General features: G+C 43.7%; 1 protein-coding gene across 3 annotated transcripts in view; it reads left to right on the forward strand.

Moving 5' to 3' along the window:
- The first annotated feature begins 2,279 nt into the window (after positions 1–2,279).
- CUL1 (cullin 1) overlaps positions 2,280–16,394 on the forward strand; it is a 47,565-nt gene continuing 33,450 nt past the window's right edge. Inside the window, exons 1-3 of one of the 3 annotated variants that reach the window (XM_080975830.1) lie at positions 2,319–2,424; positions 12,708–12,787; positions 15,009–15,302. In XM_080975830.1, coding sequence (XP_080831956.1) covers positions 15,163–15,302 — 140 coding nt within the window. In that variant the 5' untranslated portion in view covers positions 2,319–2,424; positions 12,708–12,787; positions 15,009–15,162. Of the gene's footprint in view, positions 2,425–3,114; positions 3,330–12,707; positions 12,788–15,008; positions 15,303–16,394 lie in introns of those variants that run through there. The other 2 variants (XM_080975829.1, XM_080975831.1) reach the window with 2 other exon arrangements.

A 16,394-nucleotide genomic window follows, 5' to 3' on the forward strand; every position in this document is an offset into this window, starting at 1 on the left:
CCGCAGACAGCTTCTGGGTCATGTGGCCAGCATGACTAAGCCGCTTCTGGCGAACCAGAGCAGCACACGGAAATGCCGTTTACCTTCCTGCTGGAGCTGTACCTATTTATCTACTTGCAATTTGTGCTTTCAAACTGCTAGGTTGGCAGGAGCTGGGTCCGAAAAACGGGAGCTCACCCTGTTGCAGGGATTCGAACCGCTGACCTTTTGATCGGCAAGTTCTAGGCTCTGTGGTTTAACGCACAGCGCCACCCAGCAGTTCATAAAAAACTTTTTTTTTCAAAATGCCTGTTCTAAAGGTCTTATCTTACTACACTAAAGATTATATTGCTACATATGAAATTTCATGCATATCAGTTAATATCTTGACCCTCTTCCACAAAAATAGCTGTTTACTTGGCCATTTTCCTATGTCGTGAAGGCTGAAATTTCAACAAAGCACGTGACTTTGCTAGACTCTTTTCTTCTTTAGGCAAGCATACCTAGACGCTTAGGAAGGTGAAGTAATTTTAATCTTAATATTTTACTTTTGTATGTTTTAAAGTAGGATTGTTAATTTTTCTTGATTTTACTGCTGTGGGTTTTTTTGTTTTTTGTTTTGGTAAACCAAAAGTTTGGCAAGTTTTTTACAATAAATTTTATTAAATAAATAAGCAATAAATATAAATAAAATAACACAAACCAAAACACAATCCATCCTGTAGATTTAAGTATCTGTCCATAGTCGCCTACTTGTTATCAGAGGCTCAGAATTCACATTCCTTTGTAAGAAAATATGAAATAATGTAAAACCATTTTTGCAGACAAAATAAATAAATATCAATGGGGGGGGGGTGACAAGAAATTTTCCGCACAGGGTACCACCTGACCAGTTGGGCTTTATGGTGGAAGTCTCCCTAGTCAGAGCTCCCAACTGCAAAATGAGTTAAAAATACTATTAGCAAGCATAACAATAGGGCTGTAGTTATTCCTTGTGATTTATATCTGCTTTCCCCTATTGTTGCAATACTGTTCTCGCTTGCTGCCTCAATCCCCTCAGCTTCCACTGGTCCAGGTAATGACACTGGAACATCTTCTGGGTGAAGGAACCTATCCAGGTACAAGTTGGCTTCTGTTCCTGCCTCTTCTCTTTTGTTGTGCCAAGAGTAGCCGGCAATGTCCTCCAGTGGCTGGCGGGAAGCAGAGCTGGAAATAAAGCCTAGTGTGCAGCGAAAGGAAACCTTGGAACCACAGTGGGGGGATCGGAAGTCATATTAGATCAAGCGAAGGATGAACTCAATTTTGGTATGCAAGAAGTGTAAATCGTCTTTAGTTCGCTTTTGGAATGCCTTGTGTTGATTACTATATATTGTTTGATTTGGTCTTTTTTGTTTTGTAATGTTTTTTATATTTGGAAACCAGTAAAGCATAAAAAAATGCACCCGGTGGAACGCCCTCCCACAACTATCTGACTTTTAGAAGACATCTGAAGGCAGCTCTGCTTAGGGAAGTTTTTAATGTTTGATGTTTTATTGTGTTTTTAATATCCTGTTGGAAGCTGCCCAGAGTGGGGAGGGCGAGGCCTGGAGTGGTGGGCAGGCAGACAGACGGGCCTTGCTCCGTGTTTCCTTGGGTGGTGGTTGTTCTGTGTGCCTTTATTTTTAGGTCTCATTATGATTACAGAGGTACTTCAGGTTACGGTATTCCGGAGGTCCGTTCTTAACCTGAAACTGTTCTTCACCTGAAGCACCACTTTAGCTAATGGGGCCTCCTGCTGCTGCTGCGCCGCTGGAGCACGATTTCTGTTCTCATCCTGAAGCAAAGTTCTTAACCCGAGGTACTATTTCTGGGTTAGCGGAGTTTGTAACCTGAAGCGTCTGTAACCCGAGGTACCACTGTACATGGAAATTGTCTTGTGTACTTTGTGTTCTATTTATTGCCCATCTCTCTTGTAGTTGCAATGGGGCAACTCTTGCCTTGCTGTGAGAGGCCTGGAGCACTTTTCCCTGTGGAAAGGTGGCATACGAAGAGGATGAAGAGGACGCCGCCGGCATTTTTAGGCCGAGGTCAGCCTAAAGCGCCGCCGCCGCACCTTCGTCTTGGCCCTGAGGACTCCAACTCCCAGCATCCTCCGGCGCCGCCTGCCGGAGGGGCGCCCGGCCAGGCCTGGGGTCTCCGGCGCCCGCCCGCCCGCCCGCTGCCCGCGACGCGGCCGCCCCGCCTTGGCCCCTCCCGGCCTCCCTCCGGGCCTCGGGCGCGCAGGCGGAGCAGAGCCGGCAGGCCGCCCGGCGGGGCCGTGACGCAGAGATGACGCTCCGGTGACGCGACTCCTCGGCGGCGCCCGACCCGGAAGCGGAAGAGGCGGGCTGCCTTGGCCTGTGTGGAGACGAGGCCGCCGGGCCCTGCCTGCCTGACGGACTCTGCGAGGCGCGCGCCATGGGGCCGGTGAGTCGGCGGGGCCCGTCGCCTGGGGGCCCGGGCCAGGCGGGAGTCCGGCCGGGCGCGGGAGGCGGCGGGGGGCCTGGCCGGGAGGAGAGGCCCGGGGGCGGGGGCGCGGGCCTGGCGGGGCTGTGGCGCAGCCCGAGAGGGAGGCCGCGGCGCGCGCGGGCTTCGCCGAGGGGAGGGCGGGGGTTGGCCGGGGCCGCTCCTCCTCCTCCTCCTCCTCCTCGGGAGTCCGGCGGCGCAGGGGGGCCGCGAGGGCGGCCACGAACCGGCATCTCCTCGCAGCGCCTCCGAGGGAGGCCTCGCGAGTTCCCCGGGGCTCCGTTGCTGTCCCCCGGCGGCGCCCCCGGAGCTTCCCTCGCTCGTTGGTCCCGTGACCTCGCGGAGAACGGAAGGGCTTCGGTCGGCGCTGCCTTGGCCTCCCTCGGGCGCCGTCGGGGCCTGGCCTCTCCCTCGCCTCGCCGTGGCTCCCTCGGAAAGCCCTCCCTGGGGGTCCCCTCGGGGACCCCCCCCCGTTGGTCCCCACGGCTCTCCGCAGGGACTCCGAGGCTCAGCTGCGCCCGCCTGGGGATGGCTGCTCCGCCTCGCTCCCTCGCCCAGAGATCCCTTTCCCCCTCGAAATCCGCCGCGTCGCTCCTTCTGCCCGCCCGTTCCTTAGGCGCGCTCCCTCCGCTTCGCAGTCGCTTTGAGGTGGACAGGAAGGAAACACGACTGCTTAGATTTCGTTTCCCTAAGGAAGCGAGCGCATCTCTGCCAGACGCGCAATTCCTCTTAAATTTGCTAATAATTCATTCCATTGAATCCCTGCTCTAACTGTCCTAATACGTAGCTGTATTTTGAGAGAGAATATTGATGTTTGAAAACTCATCTGCCAAACACCTTAATCAAGAGTGCGGGCTGAGAGACTGGTGAGGAGAAACCTATACTGTACTGTGCTATTTTTGGATTATGTATGGTTTTTTTAAAATAAAACCGCACTTTCGTAGCTCCTAGTGGAGTTCCCGTTTAAAGTCTTTCATACAAACCCCTGAAATTTGCCGTATTTCAATAGTGAGACAAAATTAGCCAGTATACATGTTATATGCTCATTGATTTCTGTAGTATGGGAAAACAAAAGTATGAGGCTTTGGGAGGGTTGTTTTTTTTTTACCCAGCCTAACCTACATCACAGGGTTGTGCAAATACAAAATGGATAAGTGAGGGAATTATGTAAATGACACTGATTAAATTAAATTGTAAACAGCCAAACTTAGTATGGTTTGTTACTGTGGTAAAACATTTGCATGTAACTTGCGATGATAAGAGTATCATTCAGTCTCTAGTTTGCACTTCTGTATTAAGTGGGGCGGGGGGGGGATTGCTAGTGCATTTTGGAAAAACCTAAGACCTGACATTCTGTTCTTCAGCAGGAGAAAACAAGGAAGTGCATACTCCTAAGTAGGTTAGTGGGATTGTGGAACTATTTCCTGATCAGACAAATTGAGTGAAATCTAATTGCAAGCTTGATTAGGGATGTCACTTGCATAAAAGCATGAACTGGGGTAGTATTAACTGCCACCTCCAAAATGTTCTTCTTGTTCACTGCATTTGAAATTTATTGGCAAAATGGTATTGTGATAGAGACGTGATTTACCTAAAAAAAGTACAACATAAAATGACTCATCAGCATCTTAAGTTGGGTGTAGAAGTGTAGCTTTGTGGTTGGTGGACTGTATATAAATTATATTCTCATGGAAGAGTATCTCAGTAGAACCACCAGGGGAAACATGTATATGTTTTTCTTCATAAATACTATTTTTCTTCATAAATACCTTTTTATTACAGACACTTGTTCTTGGGGTACTTCGTAATCAATTCCTATATTGCTTTGCTCAAAACTTGCTCTGAGGCATGTTAGATGACTTGTTTATAAGCTATTCTTTTTTATTTGTGAATTAAATAATTGCTCCTTTTTCTACAGTGGATCAAGTGTTAGCATAATTTTGCAAATGCTCACATTGTAATAATTGGGAGAACTCTTATGTGAGATGTAATAATACTCTCTGAATACACTGTCAAATAGGTTAGGGCCTGTGGGGCTGAGTCATGGTATATGTGTTCAGAAGGAGACTTAAAAACACAAAACAGTTGAACACAAAACAGTAGCTGGAAAGGGTTTTTTTCATTGCTCTGCTACACATGTTTTCTGTATTCAGATGAGTTCCTCTTTTACAAAACTATGTGCAAATAAGAAATAAGACACCAATATTGAAGTACTTTAATGCTTTCTTGTGTATAACAGTGCAGCAAAGGCTACTGGCTCTATTACCCTGACTCCTTTTGATCTTACCAGTTCTTGTGCATCTTCTCCTCTCATGGTTTCTTTATTTCATTTTACTTTTTTAAAGTTTCCATTTTTGTTTCTGAAGCATGATGGATATTCCATCTGTTTCAGCTTTAAAACTATATGTTACTGGTTTACAAGAGCCAGTGTGGTGTAGTGGTTAAGAGCGGTGGACTCGTAATCTGGGGAACCGGGTTCGCTTCCCCGCTCCTCCACATGCAGCTGCTGGGTGACCTTGGGCTAGTCACACTTCTCTGAAGTCTCTCAGCCCCACTCACCCCACAGAGTGTTTGTTGTGGGGGAGGAAGGGAAAGGAGAATGTTAGCTGCTTTGAGACTCCTTCAGGTAGTGATAAAGTGGGATATCAAATCCAAACTCTTCAACCTCTCTTGGATCTGAATTGGGTTGATTACCTATTTAAATAAATATTGCTTAATAAATTATATGAGCTGTAATAGATTGATCAAATTTACGTGGATGTGTGTTTAATAAAGTAATTGCACTGAAGAAGACACAAGCTTTGACTGTGGTGCAGTATAAATGGTCAATAGAAAATATATTCCATCTTCTGAGACAGCACCTGCAGTTATTGTAAATACAGACAAACCTCGGTTCTTGAATGTAATTCGTTCTGGAAGCCAGTTTGGCTTATGAAATGTTCAACAACTGAGGCACGGCTTCTGATTGGTTGCAGGAGCTTCCTGCACTTAAGCGGAAGCTGCGTTCAGCTTCCAAAAAACGTTCGAAAACCAGAACATTTACTTCTGGGTTTTCAGCATTTGGGAGCTGAAACGTTCCAAAACGGAAGTGTTTGGGAGCCAAGGTTTGACTGTACTTTTTAAAAAATGAGCTTTTCTTAAATAAAAGGGGTTGCTCTATACCAGGGGACGGCAAACTAAGGGCTGCGGGCCGGATCAGGCCCAATTGCCTTCAGGATCCAGCCCACGGACTGTCCGTGGATCGGCGTGGGGATTCTGTTCATTTGGGCTGCGCCATTTCCCCCCCTGTGGCATTCCACCCCCCCACTGCGGTGGCACCTCCTCCCTCCCTCCTGGATTCTCCCCGCCCTGCCTAGAGGAGGAAGGGAGCTGGGCTGAGTGCCATTTTAAGAACCCCCTCTCTGGAGCCAGCCCTTTCGTGCCACTCATCTTCCCTCCGCTGCTGCCGCTGTCACTGCTCTGGTGCTCTGTGGGCCAGAAAGTGGAGCGGATGAGCTCGCTCTGCCTACCCACCAGAAGCAGAAGCAGCGGTGGTGGTGGTGGCGGCAGCGTCAGCCCCTGGGAAGGTAAGCACTGGGGCTGGGGGGTGGGGAGGAGGACTACTTGCCCCCCTTGCCTCTTCTTCCAGCTCCCGGTGCTTATTGTCTGGCCCACCACAAGGTCTGAGGGACAGTGGACCAGCTGCTGCTAAAAAAATTTGCCGGCCCCTGCTCTATACTAATTGGCTGCAGGGCAAATGGAGGTGATGTAGCAGGGCCATTTGGGCCAACTCTCATGTGCAAGGGAGGGGGGCCCTCCAATTTAGATAGCAATGTTACCTATCATAAACCCCTGTAAATACCAAATCAGTCCTGAAATTATGTACTTATATTTTGTGGTTTCACATAATGTTTGCAGATAAACTGCTGTAGGATTTTTGTGTCAAGTGATTTTTTACATAGGCTGCTACCTGACTAAGCGCATTCTTAACCATGTTTACTAAGGAGTGAGACTGCATTTACGTGGGGCTTCTGTTCCGGGCCCCTGCATGCGTACGTGAAATCATGTATAATGGGGAGCACCCTGGAGAGTCCTGGTGGCTCACGAGGAGAGAGCTCTTCAAGCTCTGGGGAGGGTCTCCTTGCAAACCAGGAGGACTTTCCAGCATGCCCCCCCCCCCCATTTCTGGGATCCCAGCGCTGCACATATGTGTGGTTGTGTGCAAATAGAGTATGCACAAATGGGGATTTGCCTTCTAAATCAGTCATTCTATTAATACTAGTGGAAGTTTTGTAATTCTGTTCATTGAAGTTAAAAGTCACATGCGCGCCCATCGATGTCATTGTTCAAAACCCCCTCTTTATGTCAAACAACTTGAACGGTAAAGCGATCTTAGGCTGCTCCTCTTGTACAAGCTGATAAACCCCAAGTGTGAGCCCAATGCTAAAATTGGTTCAAAAATTAACAGCACAATATTATGCATGTTTCCTGAGAAGTATGTCTCAGAGGACTTACTGTCTAGTAAGTGTGTGCAGGATTGTAGACTTGTATGCATATAACGGAGGCAAACTGACAATGGGCAATCTGTGTTCAGCTTCAAATTGGACAGGGACTACGTGTGGAGATTATTGCATTGCAGGAGGTTTGACTGGATGGTCCTTGGGATCTCTCCCAACTACAATTCTATGATTCAAACCAGTGTGCATATTGTCAGAGACACTTAGATTCTGACTCTTCATTAAACCCCCTTTGCATAAAATGTGTTCTGTCTTCCTTTGCAAATACTCTTTTTGTTCTGGGTAGCCCATATACCCTTATGAAGTGTGAAAATGTGGGAAAAGGTGAGACTGGAACCTAATCTGGTTGGTGAACAGAACAGTGTACAGTGGTACCTCGGGTTACATACGCTTCAGGTTACAGACTCCGCTAACCCAGAAATAGTACCCCGGGTTAAGAACTTTGCTCCAGGGTGAGAACAGAAATCGTGTGGTGGCGGCGCAGCGGCAGCGGGAGGCCCCATTAGCTAAAGTACCTCAGGTTAAGAACAGTTTCAGGTTAAGAATGGACCTCCAGAACAAATTAAGTTATTAACCTGAGGTACCACTGTATTGGTGGGGTGTCAATTGAGCAGCAAATCTCCCAATTATCAGGACACTATTAGCTCCCTCTCCCCCATTACTGTAATTAAGAATGTCCTCTTTATATTATTCCAGGATGAGCACTGTTAGTTAATAATGTTCCGTAATTTTCTGGTGCATTTAAAATGTGAAATTATATGTTCTCTTTTTTAAAAAAAAAAAAAAAAAGCAGGCTGCGCTGAGAAAAAATGTAGCAAGCATCAAATCTTATAAATAATAGAGAGATCCTTTCTGTAGAAAGTAGGAAGCAATATAGATATGACCACTTAACTGCATAGCCTGCTGTGTTCAAAAGGCATTAGATTGCATGTTAGGCTTAATATACATGGCCTTGGTATTCATACTGTTCTACACAGTATCATGTGAGCTTGTACATGCAGTTCTGAAATCAGAGAAGTATTGCTCTGCTTCTAGTGTTGTTCCCCACCCACTTTGGGGGCAGGAAAAAGAAAAACACACAGCACTCAGTTGTCTTAAATGACTTTCTGAATCTATAACCAAGAGTCTGAGATCACATAACAGGTGCCCCTTAAAAGAAATATCAGTCAAGCCTAGAGAAGGGTATCCTAAAATTGAATTCTGATTGTCTTCTGTATATTGAGTTTGGTTCTGGAGTCTTGCATTCCAGTCTAAGCCACAGTTGCCTTACATAGGCATCAAGCACATAGGATATTTTATTCTGTATTTTCTAAACAAGGGTTTGAAGTGTATGTTCATTCTTCCTAATGTACATGTGCTAGGGATAGTGCCTAAAGCCAAAATCGCATATAGTCAAAACACATTAGGTACAATGGCGGGTGGAATGCCAAGGTTTTATTTCTTGGATGCCCCCTCTTTAATTTTTGTTTTAATTCCTTCAAGCACATAAAGCTGAATGTGCACAAGTTAAAGGTGTGTCAATTTTGAGTGTACTGTACTTCATCCCCCTTGTTAATATTCTAATGTTTAATGCTGGTCTCAAGCATCCCAGAAGACGAAAGAAGTAGAAAGAAATACAAATAAACTAAATAGGAGTAATATCTATGTAGCTTAACATTTTTAAAACAACAGCATTGAATGCAGGTATAACTTGGTTATGATAGTATTATATAATCACTCCTCTGAAATGCAGTTTACATGTGTTTCTGTGATAGGTTTAATATACGTTCATGGAATTTAATAGAGGGTTTATTCAGGAGAGCTCTTCCTTCCTATATCTGTATCCAGTAAGTGTTTAACTGTGGCATTTAATTGGTAATGTCTTACCTCTCATCTAGCCTTTGGTGAAGTGTCATTGCACACCTGTGGTATTCAGAATCAGAAACCTATTGGTTATTCTGATCTGTGAACAATTTGGGGCACTGTTTTTACATCATTTTTCATATTGAGAAAATTTCTGCCTGTTCTTCCAGCTTCCATTCTAACTATATGAGCTCTGAGCTCTGTGTTCTGTTGAACTAATAGTAGAAATATTAATTCTGCTTTATATTTTGCTAAAACTTATAAACAAATACTAAGAAATACAGCAAAAAATATCTATCTATCTACACGTGACCTACGGGGGGGGGGGTTTCTAACTCTGTATTTATAGCTTTTAAAAAACAAAATAGAGGGTAGTGGTGGTTTACTGATTTGTTAACTGAAAATCTGATAATCACTCTTCTGTTACTCTTGGTTGGCTTGCTAATTTGAATTTTGAACTTCACTTTATGACAGTATGCTAATGGGCTGAATTAATTATAAAATTCAATCAACAGTTCTTTTTCCACACCACTGAATTTCCACATCAGGCTGAAATTTTAACATTGTAAGAGAGAGTGACTGGTTACCCAGTCTAGAAGACAAATTTTTGTAACACTTTAATTAGAATAGCAAGCTCTCTGTTACATACAATAGAAGCTGTGTAACAAAAGATATTAACTAGCATGCATGGATACCTCCAGGACCAAGAAGGACCCTGAGCTGTGTGTGACATTTGTTTTGGTTTAGGCTAACTCCCCAAAGTTACAAGGCCTTTTAAGGGAAACCAGCTTTTACAAGATCCAAGAGGCTTACTTTTGTCTCAGAAAGGTGTCTCTACCTATGTTATGCTTAATGTCATTGTGTTTCTTGTTTTTTAAATATCTAGCAAAGGCAACAAGATTTTGTATTTTGCAGAAATAAGACATTTCCACCTTGTTCTGATGGCTGGCTACAAATGCTCTTATTCTTGTATTGCAAGGGATTGGACTAGATGACCCTCAGGATCCCTTCGAACACCACAATTCTATGATTCTATGATTCTAACTACAGAGAAACCCAATAGGTCTCATCTTATTTATTTAAAGCATCTATATACTGCTTAAAAGATAGCGTTTCTAAGTAGAGTACATTAAAATAAAACATATGAAGGATAAGACAAAGAAAACACCAAAAATCAAGCAGAAACCTGACTGCTACCCTAAAATGCCTACTGGGATAAGGAAGTCTTTGTCATCCACTGGAAGTTAAACAAGGAGTGTGCCTCCCTCTGTTGGGAGGGAGGTCCACAGGCTTAGGCCTACAGCACTGGACACAGTTACCTTCCTGGTGCTACTAAATACTGTAATACCTCTGCGAACATCGGCCCTGTCTAGCGTCCATTCCAGCGAACATCCGTGGCAAACCCTGGAACGGGTTACTTCCAGGTTTGCTGCTCGCGCATGCGCAGAAGCTCAAACCGCTCTAAAGTTGCAAAGCTGACGGAACCAGTGCTAAATGATCAATATGGAGGTTGCAACTTACCAGAAATGAAAACTAGGGCTGGGTGTCATATTGTTCAAAACCGGTTTGAAGTCTATCATTTTCTTCTTTGGCAATCACTCGTAGCCAAGTAAGATTGTCTTCCATAAACACGGGTTTAACAGTGAGTCAATAATAATAATAATAATAATAATTTGTTTGTTTGTTTATACCCCGCCCATCTGGTTGGGTTTTCCCAGCCACTCTGGGCAGCTTCCAACAAAATATTAAAAATACAGTAAAACATCAAACATTAAACACTTCCCTAAACAGGGCTGCCTTCAGATATTTTCTGAAAGTCAGATTGTTGTTTATTTTCTTGACATCTGATGGGAGGGCGTTCCACAGGGCAGGCACCACTACCGAGAAGACCCTCTGCGCGGTTCCCTGTAAGCTCACATCTTACAGTGAGGGAACCGCCAAGGAAGGCCCTCGGAGCTGGACCTCAGTATCTGGGCAGAATGATGGGGGTGGAGACGCTCCTTCAGGTATACTGGGCCGAGGCCTTTTAGGGCTTTAAAGGTCAACACCACCACTTCCAATTGTGAACAGAAACTTACTGGGAGCCAATGTAGGTCTTTCAGGACCATTGTTATGTGGTCTCGGCAGCCACTCCCAGTCACCAGTCTAGCTGCCGCATTCTGGATTAGTTGTAGTTTCCGGGTCACCTTCAAAGATAGCCCCATGTAGAGTGCATTGCAATAGTCCAAGCGGGAGATTAACAGAGCATGCACCACTCTGGCGAGACAGTCCATGGGCAGCTAGATTCTCAGCCTGCATACCAGAAGGCGCTGGTAGACAGCTGCCCTGGACAGAGAATTGACCTGCACCTCCATGGACAGCTGTGAGTCCAAAATGACTCCCAGGCTGCGCACCTGGTCCTTCAGGGGCACAGTTACCCCATTTAGGATCAGAGAGTCCTCCCTCTCCCCTGTCCCCCCACAAAGAGTGCTCATGTCTTGTCAGGATTCAACCTCAATCTGTTAGCCGCCATCCATCCTCCAACTGCCTCCAGATAGTCACACTGAAGCCAGCCAATGCCTCTACCTGGCTCCATCCTTATTTCAGACATGATATATCAGTATATCATGTTGTTAGCTGGCTTCTATCACGAAGTTGAAAACCAGACATCTCCCAGCCCTACTGTTAGCCTCTGCATAGCTCTATCCTTATTTCGGACATCGTGATATATCAGTACATCACTGTGTTTAGCTGGGAATATATAGTGATGTTGAAAAACAGATATTGTGCAGCCCTAATGAAAACCATTGATCATGAGCATAGTTTAAGCTGTTGATTATAGGTGTGCCAATGCTGTTGATTATGGGTTATCAATCTGACACAGCCATTCTATTCCACCCAGCTCTTCTTCCCCTCCCAACAGGCAGCATTCTGTGGCTACTAAGTGTTCTCCGTCCTCATTGGGCTGTTGTTGCTTTTTTAATTTGTTAATATTAATGCAAACCATAGGATCCCTTTATGTCTGCTGATGCTGCCATCTTGTGCATGGCTACATAAGTGGTGGTAGTCAGAAAATTCGACTGGAATTAGCGTCCAGGATAATGATACTCCAATCCAGTTACATTGGCCAGGTGGTGTTGTGTTTCCCTGTAGAGTGGGAAAGGCACTAAGTCCATAAGAAGAGCCTGCAGGAATGGGTTAGCTGCTTGGTCTCACAGTAGCCAGCCAGATAGATGCTTGCAGGGAAACTTGCAAATAGGATTCGAGCACAAGTGTATTCTCCCCTTCCTTTGTATGTTTCAAGAGTTGTCATATATCTTCTCTCCATTGATTAATGAGGGCCATAGATTTGGATCAATATCAGTCTTTTAGCCGTAGTGAGGGTGCAGAGAATCCATTTACATTGACAAGTTGTCAAATTCCATATAGTAGTTAATACTTTAGAATATTATTATCCTGTGATAGTATACTATATTTATACGATATAGTACTTTCTCCGCAAACTTCATAAGGATTAGATCAGGCTTCCTCAAACTCGGCCCTCCAGATGTTTTTGGCCTACAACTCCCATGATCCCTAGGTAGGAGGACCAGTGGTCAGGGATGATGGGAATTGTAGTCTCAAAACATCTGGAGGGCTGAGTTTCAGGAAGCCTGGATTAGATGTTGCATATGTTTCAAAGAAGCATTATCCTTATTTCATCTCTAACAGCATGTTGTCTTAGTTCCTTTCTGTACAAATGTTATGAAGTCCAATAAATTCTAAATCTTTTCTGTTGTATAAGATACAATTTAAAATCAATTGACAACTTTGCTACTGAAACTATAACATTCACCCATATAGAAGCCTCCAATTCTTTATTTCATTTGTTTCTCCGAGCCTGCATATCAAGTTGAATTGCTGATACCAAGCAGGGCTTTTTTTCAGGGAGAACTTGCCGGAACTCAGTTCTGGCACCTCTATGGTGGGTGCAAGTGCATTCTAAGAGAAAGAGGGAGCTGTTCATGGTGAGTTCCTGCACCTCTTTTTCCATAAAAATAGCACTGATAACAAGTATCTATAAAAGATAGCCGCTGGCTTTTTAGTCTCATAGGATTTAGCCAATTGTTCTAATGTCTGTGGATGCCCAGGAGTTCTAGTGTTATATTGTTGCAAGTGTTAGAAACTGAGATATAAAAGCTAGGAGCCAAATGGCATATGAAACTTAGCTTTCAGTCGCCACGACAGTACCGTATTTTTCGCCCTATAGGGCACACTGGCCCATAGGGCGCACCTCGTTTTTTTGGGGTGAAATAAATAAATAAAAATTTATTCCCCCCCCCAGCCGCCGAGCTTCCCCCGACCCCAGCCCCCAGAACAGGCTGCTATCCGCAAGCCTTGCGAGCATCTGCCCGAAGCACTATTACAACACAATTGAAGACAAGATGGGGGATTTAGCTGAAGATGGAATAAATGCTGTGCACAAAAGACAAGTTCTTTTAAAATAAAAAATCAAGTGAAAAAGTAGGCTAGGAGAAATGTGACTGCAGTTTCATTCTAGGAAAACTAAAAACCAATCCTCTCTTACTTAATTAGAGTGGGTAGTTTGCCAAAACTTGTTTTTATAAATTTGCGAACAGCTTTGCATAGATAATTTAATCAGTTCTTTTTGCAATTTGTGTTATTTGGAGGGTTGTAACCAGCCAGAGCAAACCAGGTTGTGCACAGAGCACAGTGGGGCTTACGTTTAGGCATGAATAGGACAGTAGCATCCAGTGAACTTCATGGCTGAGTGGGGATTTGAACCCTGGTCTCACAGATCCTAGTCCTGCAGACACTAACCACTCACTGGGAAGAACCTTTTTCTTTCAGTTTGCAAAGTCACAACTCCTGTGATAGGTGGAGCTGCCAGTGAGGGGCATTGTCTCATTCTGTCCATTCATGCCCACATCATGTGATTATTTTCAGTTCTAATGCTTCTATTTCTGTAAAGGAAGGCACTTCCTGGTAAATGGTGCAGGAGCACTCACACAGAGACGGTGAACTCGTAACTGCTGCCTCCCATGTTGTGTTTGCTGTGTTAGCAGCAGCACAGTGACATCTCTGGGACACAAGCCAGGGCAGGGTGTATGGAAGCCCTGTCTGTCATCCAAGGGTCCAGCCGCCTCCATAATTTGGTGCTACTGCATTACCATCTGAATCTACATAATGGGTTGAATCCAGAGTTTCTTAACCGGAGTTCTCCTTGTGGAATAGGACACTCGGGGTTTGGTAGCCCCTGAAGAGGGTTGGGGGGATGCTAGAATAGTGTGGGAGTCAGTGCAGAAGGCTAAAGGTAGCAAAGCTGCCGGCCTCTCCTCCCTGCCCCTCTTCTATCCCTAGAATTGGATCCATCATAAATGAGTAGATGGTAAGTTGGTATTTTAAGTGCTTTTTATTGGAGTTGTAATAAACTATTGAATAGAGGAGGGTCAGGATAACCAAGTATTAAATGATTCTCATTCAGGAGTTGCTTTCAGCTTTTTTTTTAAAGAAATAGATAAAACTAGGCTTTTAAAATGGTCAGTTGCTTAGCTGCTTGCAGCTAATAAAAATTATTCCTAGGTAGCCAAGCAAAGAAATTTAGTAAGCAGAATGCTGGTTTGTTTCATGCTGCTCAGTAACTGTTATTTAATGCTGCCCATTTGAGTACTCTTAAGTTGCATGAATAAATATTGGTGTGTGTAATGCCAGTTTGAGAGTCTCTCTCCTTTTTGTTTTGTCTTTATATAAAGTAGTCATGAACAGATAGATTATACCTTGGGATATTTGTGTAGACCATAATCTTATCACTTACCCTGCTATCCAAATTCATATTTACTTTCAGTTTGATTATTGAGTGAATTGAGAGTAAGCCCGTGGTGTGCTCCATCTGACTTGCTACTAAAATGCCTTGGAACTGTGTATCGTTGTACAAATTGTAGGCTGTAATTCACCAACTGTTTCAAATCAGATGAGCTAATGCGGTTTAAATCCAGCTATTCTGATTTCACTGGTTTGTGTTCAACTGATAATATGGTGATTAGTACATTGAGGAAAGAATATCTGACCACCACTGGGGAGACACGATTTAAAAATAGCCAGACATACTTGCAAATGTTCCAGGACATCTTTCCATTTGGTATTATAGCAAATATGTTACAGCTTTATATTAGTTACTGGTGAAATTAAGTGGACAATTGAATAAACATCTTTTCTCTTCCTCTGCAGGGTTTCTTGTGAGTCAGTATCAGCCTGCATATGCAAAGAGCATCTCTTCTGAGCGACTGTGGCAGAACTTGGAATGTTGGTTTGTTTCTGCCTCTGATGGAGGAATAACCAGATTTCTCATTCCTGCACTGAAAGACTTCACAGGAGATACAAAATGTCATCAAATCGGAGTCAGAACCCACATGGACTTAAACAAATTGGTCTTGACCAGATATGGGATGACCTTAGAGCTGGAATTCAGCAAGTTTATACAAGGCAAAGTATGGCAAAATCCAGATATATGGAACTCTACACGTATCCTAACACATTTCTGAACAATCAGCTACTAATCTTACTGTTGATGTAGAATTATTCTACATGGGCAACTTTAGTTGTTCAGTTATGATGATACAATTTAATTAGTTTTTTCCAATCAGGCCTTGAATGCCCAGGATCTCAGTATTTGGATGGAGAGAGAGAAAGGATGTTTGACTTCACTTGAACCTCTGGTTTGTGTTTAGGTTCACTTTTTGCCCTAGGAACTTAAATGAGAGACTCGGAGGCTGTTTGGCAAAACCAGAGTCTTCGGCTCACTTTTGATATTCTGTAAAAAAAAGTTGTTAAATGACAAAAGTAGCAGGGTTATCCTCTTTGGTATAAATGTCATCCTAAATTATTCTGTCTTTGTTATGCCATGTTGCTGCCGAGTTCATGTAGGTAGGAATGGTTGTTGCGAGATGACAATGCTCTGATGACAACTTTGTGAGTAAGCAATCCAAATATTTTACACCAGCCGCCTCCATTTTTACTTTTATGTAAGAAGGAATGGTGTTTACCAGAGAGCAAAAGCTCCATGCTTCACGGAGTTTTACAATCTAAATATAAAAAAAAACCTTAAAATAAAATTTAATATTGAATTGAAATTCCCTATTTGTGTTGCAATATTATTACTAGAATTCCAAATCGTAACAAAGCTGATTAAAGATAAAAAGAAGTTGTCAAATACTTAAAGGATATTCATATTTGAAATCCGAACTTCTTTGTGCAGATATTGAGGATTTTTATTATAAGCAGGCAAAATCTGTTGAAACTTAATTCGTATTTGACAGCCTGATTTTATGCATATTTACTCAGATGCAAGTTCCATTGACTAAGTAATGTGCATAGGACTTTGTCCTTAGAGGATTATCAGGTACATATTACTAATGTTCTATCTAGCTTGTAATTGGACAGTGTTAAATTTAGGATAATTGTTATCTTTTACCAGAGTTGGAGTTCCAACATGTGCTGCTTTTTGGCACAAATCAACATTTATAGGACTCCTTGGAATTTCTGACTTAGCTGCAGTGTACTTCGTTGCTACACTGCAGATAGATTACATGTTCTGTTGTTTTGAATCTATCCTTG

This window comes from Podarcis pityusensis (assembly GCF_964106645.2).
Source record: "Podarcis pityusensis genome assembly, chromosome: 12".
Taxonomy (NCBI): Eukaryota; Metazoa; Chordata; class Lepidosauria; order Squamata; family Lacertidae; genus Podarcis; species Podarcis pityusensis.